The sequence below is a fragment of the Octopus sinensis genome, linkage group LG5, assembly GCF_006345805.1.
Source record: "Octopus sinensis linkage group LG5, ASM634580v1, whole genome shotgun sequence".
In the NCBI taxonomy this organism is placed as follows: Eukaryota; Metazoa; Mollusca; class Cephalopoda; order Octopoda; family Octopodidae; genus Octopus; species Octopus sinensis.
The window spans coordinates 84880136-84887497 of record NC_043001.1 but is presented as its reverse complement, the minus strand read 5'-3'; the positions used below and the strand labels follow the sequence as shown (position 1 = coordinate 84887497).

At 33.4% G+C, this 7362-nt stretch overlaps 1 protein-coding gene across 1 annotated transcript in view; it reads right to left on the bottom strand.

Moving 5' to 3' along the window:
- The window catches only part of LOC115212043 (S-crystallin 4-like), a 44933-nt gene extending 39339 nt beyond the window's left edge, over positions 1-5594 (bottom strand). The window contains exon 1 of the mRNA XM_036502847.1: positions 5310-5594. Coding sequence (XP_036358740.1) covers positions 5310-5442 — 133 coding nt within the window. The 5' untranslated portion in view covers positions 5443-5594. The remainder of the gene's footprint in view (positions 1-5309) is intronic.
- Between the last annotated feature and the right edge of the window lie 1768 nt (positions 5595-7362).

Genomic DNA, 7362 nt, shown 5'->3' with positions numbered 1-7362 from the left:
GCAAGTAGTCAAATATTCGGTAAGTAGATTATTGCATTGACGTAGAACATTATACATACTTTTCAAAGGAAAATTATGACAATGACTTCGAAATGTCACAAAGTGATGACTTTCTCAAATTGTCTAATGAAGCCAAGAATCCGCAAAGTCTGAAGTTCCAGTACAATTATTCTTCTCAAGAGAGACTTAAGTAAATATAAATGTATACATAATCGGATATATATATATATATAATATATATATATATTATATATATATATATATATATATTATATATATATAGGGAGACTTCGCGAAAAAACAAAAGACGAAGACAGGTGGTGTACAAAACAAACAGATATATTGGTATAACGATCAGGAAGTGTAAAAAGTCTTAAAGTTTCGAGCCTACGCTCTTCTACAGAAAGGGACACAGAAAAAACAACGAGAGAAAAAAATGTGTGTAGTGGCTACCGATCTATCATGGCGATATTATATATATATATATATATATAATATATATAATATATATATATATATATATTATATATATATACATACTAGCTGATATACAGAGTAATTGCTGATATATATATATATATATATATATATATATTATTGCTGAATTGAAGAAATGGAGCTGAACGCAGATTGAACAGAAATCGTTTTATTTCATTCTACACGTGTTTCGAAAGGCACAAATTACCAAAATCCGATTTATATATATATATATTTGTTTTTTTTTATTTATATCAATGAATTTTAAAATGGTTAATAAATGTTACGCTACAAAATGTATACGATCGCACTACCGAGAAATATTTTGTTTTCTATAACTCTTGTTGATTAACACAGACAGACAAACAGACACAACCCCCCCACACACACACATGCAGGCACACAAATACACATGCACACACGCACACACACATATATACACCTATCATTGTCATCATCGTCGTCGTTATTATTATTATTATTGTTATTATTATTATTATTATTATTATTATTATTATTCATTGCTGGAGAAACAGATGTTGTTTACAAGTCGCTCACTGAAGCAAATGATTATATTAAGTGATTTTTCTGTTTTTTATAGCTAAAAATATTCGTCTACAAAGAAAGTCATAAGTATAAGAGTTTCTCTCCTTCAGAGATTGAGAACGGAAAAAAAATAAGGTTTGCGTTTTAGTTTTGAAGTTTCTTTCTTCAAGCTACTCATATACAAAAAATATCTATGGAAATCTCACACCACCACAAGAACAATAAGATAAATTTTAGAATATCACGCTTCAGGTGGAGAAAGTTCAAAACAAAAAAAATACTTTAATTGTAATGAAATTATTAATATTGTCACTGAACAAAACGAAATGCTAGTATTTTAAAAGCCACGATTAATATTTCGAATGGAAATGTTTTTCAAGAAAATATTCAACATTTCTCTTCATGCACATTGGACTCAAACGCAAAGATAAACAAAACAATGTTATGCTTTGCAATCTTTCTTTCGAACTGCAAAATATCCTGAATATCGAACATTTTATTGAGAGAACGAAAGCATGAAAGCAAATAGTTTGTAGGGTAGGCTTCTCTTTGTCAAGGCCATGGGGCTTACTCTTGCTCTATACAAAGAATTTTTGAAGACAATTCTGACCAATGTTTATATTTGCCAGAATACTCCTTTGTACCTATAGCTCTTCATTGGGTGAGCTAGAGCTTATAGTAAAGTGTGCCACTTTTACAAAACAATATGAAGCTAACGCATATGCCGAACTTATACCTGACACACCTGGCCATAAACTTGTTCCAGAATATAAAGGAAGGTGGAACACAAGCGTCACAAATTTAGCAGACGAGATATTAGTGATGATGTCCCCTCCCTTATGCTAGTTACTTTAAAGATACATTATAGGTTGGTAGTCAGAATAAATTTAGAAGTTGACGATACAGTAGAAACAGTATCGAACCACAAAAGATAACTATAACCAAGAGAGTGCGGTACGAGGAAAACCTTAACACACGACATAAAGTAATACGAATCATCTGGTACACATGTGAAATTCGAATGCATTTAAGGATTTCTGTGCAGTAATTTTAAAAGATAAACAATAGCGACAACGAGATTATGCCGATTCTAAGGTATCTTCCGTACTATTTTTTCTTTTCTTCACTGAGTTCTCGATAAGAAGTGAATTGTTTTACGGCAGTCTATGCAAGTATGTCCTCTAGTAGTGATGCAAACAACAATAGTTTCACTTGTTGCTATGTTCTGGGTAGAAACAAATATTTAAATGTAAATCGCATACATACATACACACACCCATTTATAAATTATATGTAGATGTCTTCATCAATTTACTTGTGTCATTATCTCTCGAGTATTCGTTTTTATTTCATATCTAATTATATGTGTGTGTGATAGGGAGAGTATGTATATATATATATATATATATATGTGTGTGTGTGTGTGTGTGTGTGTGTGTGTGTGTGTGTGTGTGTGTGGTGTGTGTGTGAATGTGTGTATCTGAAGAGAGAGTTCAAAAGAAAAATGAATAGATAGATAGATTGATAGATAGAGATATAGATAGATAAGACTAAATTGAATTGCTTAAAATAGATTAACTGTGTTTTATCTGATAAACAATTATATAGACGAAGCGATAAATTAGTTCTCATATATTACATAGACACATGGGCATAGACAAAGAAGTACATAAATTTGATAGATAATCAAGCAATATCAGATTTAAAACTAAATGATATAGAGAGATGGAGTCGTGTAAATGGGAACTAAACGAATTTCATTTCCTGTAATCTTCAGTTATATATTTTAGTTCCGAGTTCGTATCTTCTCCGAGACAACCTGGAACTGTGATGCGGTTACTCATTCAAGCGTCGTAAACAGAACTGCAGCTATAAACTTCCTGACGATGCCAGTTAATGTCATCAATTGGAATCAGGGAACTCCAACTTATGTACATAAAAACCGGGAAACTGTTGATGCTAAACAGTATGCACTACCAAAAATCAGATGTCCACAGGTTCTATCCCCCACGAAAGCAAGGCGGTGGAGAACTAACCCAACTTTAAACGTCCTATAAAACGTACATTCAAAGAAACACCAACTGGATGACACTGCTGGTAAGGCAACATAAACAGAGTAAGAAAGTGCACTCAGACTCAAAGAACGTATATAAATACAGAAAAAATCTTATTCTCCCTGATTATGATAATGGTAAGGAGTACCCACTACCCATTAAAGCAGCAAAAGATCTGAGTCTCTTCACTCGTAACTAACAAACTAATGACACAGACAATAAGGTAGAATCGGTCGGAAGATGAAATAAAAGAAAATGAATCGGAAAATGACAATAATAATGATAATAATAATAATAATAATAAAAATAATAATAATAATAATAATAATAATAATAATAATAATAATAATAATAATAATAATAATAATAATAGGCGTAAGAGCCGCTGTGTAGTAAGTAGCTTGCTTACTAACCACATGGTTCCGGGTTCAGGCCCACCGTGTGGCACCTTGGGTAAATGTCTTCTACTATAGCCTCGAGCCGATCAAAGTCTTGTGAGTGGATTTCGTAGACAGAAACTGAAAGGAAGCCTGTCTATATATGTATATATATGTGTGTGTGTATATGTTGCGTGTCTGTGCTTGTCCCCCCCAACATCGCTTGACAACCGATGCTGGTGCGTTTACGTCACCGTAACTAAGCGGTTCGACAAACGAGACCGATAGATTAAGTACTAGACTTACAAAGAATAAGTTCTGGGGTCAATTTGCTCGACTAAAGGCAGTGCTCCAGTATAGCTACCGTCAAACGACTGAAACAAGTAAAAGAGTGTAATAATAATAATAATATAATAATAATAATAATAATAATAATAATAATAATAATAATAATAATAATGATAATATAATAATAATAATAATAATAATAATAATAATAATAATAATATAATAATAATAATAATAACATCAACAACAACGTTCAGACTGCACAGTAATAGAAGCTAGTAGGCCTGATTCTGTAGTAGTTGGCAAAGAAAATAGAATTGACTTTACTGTCCCATATGACGAGAAAGTATGGAGGAATAGAGAAAATAACAAAGTAGCAGGACCTAGTCATTGAGTTACAGAGGCCCTAGCATGTGCGGGTAAAATATATCCCTGTAGTTATAGGTACATTATGAACTCTTCCAAAAGCTTAGATCAGATGGAAAAAGGAAGAAAAAAAAGCCTAATTTGGTGCAGCTCCAGAAAACAGTGTTATTAATTACTAGGATAATTAGGAAGGTTCTCGAAGTCTTGGGTTACATGCTGTGGCCTGATGCTATGAATTTGTTCCAGCAATCACATCTGTTTCGAGTGTATGGAATGATGATGATGATGATGACGACGACGACGATGACGACGATGATGACGATTATGATGGCGACGATGATGACTAATGATTTCTTTCATTGGTAAGAAGGGCCAGAGATATTGAGGAGAATATGAAAGGACGAAATAGAGAATACAAAATATGCAATTCATATTGATCAAAAAGAAATTATTCATAAGGTTATAACAAAATTTATCAAATTAGACTTTTAAAACTTCAAAGGGAAAAATTCCCTAATAATAATAATGATAATAATAATAATAATAATAATCCTTTCTACAAAAGTTAGGGTAACTGAAATTTGAGGCTAGGAGTCTGATTGATTACATTGATCTCAGTCCTGAACTGGTACTTATTTTGTCGCCCCCGAAAGAGTGAAAGGCACAGTCGACCTCGGTGGAATTCGGGCTCAGAACGAAAAGATAAACGGGAAGTTGCTAAGTATTTTCATTTTGCCCGATGTGATAATGATTCTGCCAGCTCGATAATAATAATAATTGTAATAATAATAATAGTAATAATATAATAATAATAATAATAATAATAATAATTTTTTCTATAGGCACAAGGCCTGAAATTTTGAGGGCGGGGTATATTTGATTACATCGATCGCAGTACTCAACTGGCATTTGATTTATCGACCCCAAAAGGAGAAAAAGGCAATGTCGATCTCGGCTGAATTTGAATTCAGAACGTAACGGCAGACGAAATACCTGTAAGTATTTCTTCCCGCAAGCTAACGATTCTACCAGCTACCCGCCTAATAGTAACAGATAGATAGATAGATAGATAGATAGATAGATAGATAGATAGATAGATAGATAGATAGATAGATAGAGAGAGAGAGAGAGAGAGAGAGAGAGAGAGAGAGAGAGAGAGGGGGTACTGAAATGAGCAACAATAAATACTTGGCTTTCTTACTGTCTCTGAACTCTTTCCATTCCGAAAACTCAATTCTCTTGTCTTCATATTTGACGCCTGCCGCTTCAAAGAGCAGACGGCATATTTCAGCCCTACCACGTCCATTGAAATAATATAAAACGTAATTTGGCATAGCAAGCGGATCGGTAACGGTATCAGGTGTTAAAATGCAGGGCTGCTCAGTTTTCCTATAAATTCACAATGGCTGAAGTGTGACACTTGAAGGCTTGGAAAGAAATCAACTAAACCGCTAAATCTCGAGATTTTATTTTGTTTATTCTTCAGTTTCTTTGGACGTTACTTTGGACGAAGCGTAATATATATATATATATATATATATATATATATATTATATATATATATATATATATATATATTATATATATATATATATATATATATATATACATATAGATATATATACATACATATATATATATATGTATATATATATATATATATATATATATATATATATTACATACACATACATATATATATATAAATTGTACACACATATGTGACACAGGATCGGATGAATTGAGTCATGAGTTAATTGTAGTTGGTGATCACGATGTTTTGTGTTTCTATAGAAAGCTCGACAAGGTCAGCGTTGCATTCTTTTCAGGATACACTATCAGACATAAAATAGCTCACAAACACTCATACACATACACATACACATAGGCACACACCACGGAGACGCATTCTCACAAAAAGAGAATCAGGCGCAAAATATGCACGCACACATACACACACACACACACACACACACACAACACGGCACCACCAACAACACAACCTCTACTGCCACTGCCATGCATACTCATATAGATTCACCTAAGTAAATAAGCAAATAAGGCAGACATAGGAAAATGCGATACGAATACCAAAAATGGCAGCCCAAATGTTTTCGGGCATCTCACATAAACCCATCAAGATACAGTGTTTTAAACAGAAAAGTTTATATAATGAAAATTTATTATATAATGTTAATTTCATTATTGTTCATTGTTAATATTTTGTGTGGCTTTCCTTCTAATAAGCAAGAATTTATCAGAAGGTCTTCGGGAAAGCGAAACTTTCCACGTTACACGACAAGAACAGTGAAGTTCGGTGGTAAGAGACTCATGATTTGGGAGTACATATAAAGTTATGCTTCAAGTAAGTTTTGTTAGAATTGACGGTAATCTGAATAGTGACACATACATCCAGTTGCTGAAGGACAATTTGATACCAGACTTGGATGAAGGTGAGATTTTTCAGCATGACGGAGCTCTATGCCACAGATCGCGTGCAACACAACAGAATCTGGCTGATGAAGGTGTTACCGTATTGAAAGATTAGCTAGCTGAGAATCCTGACTTAAATATTATCGAGCAAATGTGGACAGAACTAAAGACAAGAGTTTGTCAAAAGAATCCACGCAATCTTGAAGAGTTGTGGGAGCTCAGCCATATGGAATAGCATCTCATACTTGTGAAGATGGTGAAGAATTTGTACGCGTCTCTTCCTCAGCGCATTGAAGCAATTATTCAAGCTAAAGGAAGCCACACGAAATATTAACAATGCACAGCAACCTCTTGAAATGAACATAATGTAATAAATTTTCATTATAGACATTCTTTTGTTTTAAAACACTGTAACATGATTGGTTTATGTGAGGTATTCAAAAACTTTTACACGGCCATTTTGGTGGCCGTCTCGCATTTTCTATTCAGAATCCCTACAACAAAATATAATGATTAGGTATGAAAATAGCTCCAACTGGGCCAATGTTTCATCTGTAAAAAACGCAATGGGAAACATCCATTTATAAGTTGTCAATTAGTAGAACTTTACAATAGTTTAAATTGGCCGAATTATTTTGTACGGTACTGTAATAGGTTGTGATACTCGACTGGAAAACTCTGTGAAATATGGCTCGAATCTCAGCCGGGTTCTAACTATAGTTCTACGTTCAAGGATCATTCATTTAGACACTGCTTTTCATCCTGCAATGGTTGATAAAGAACTTACTAGTCAAGTACTCGATCGATCAATTCGAGTACTG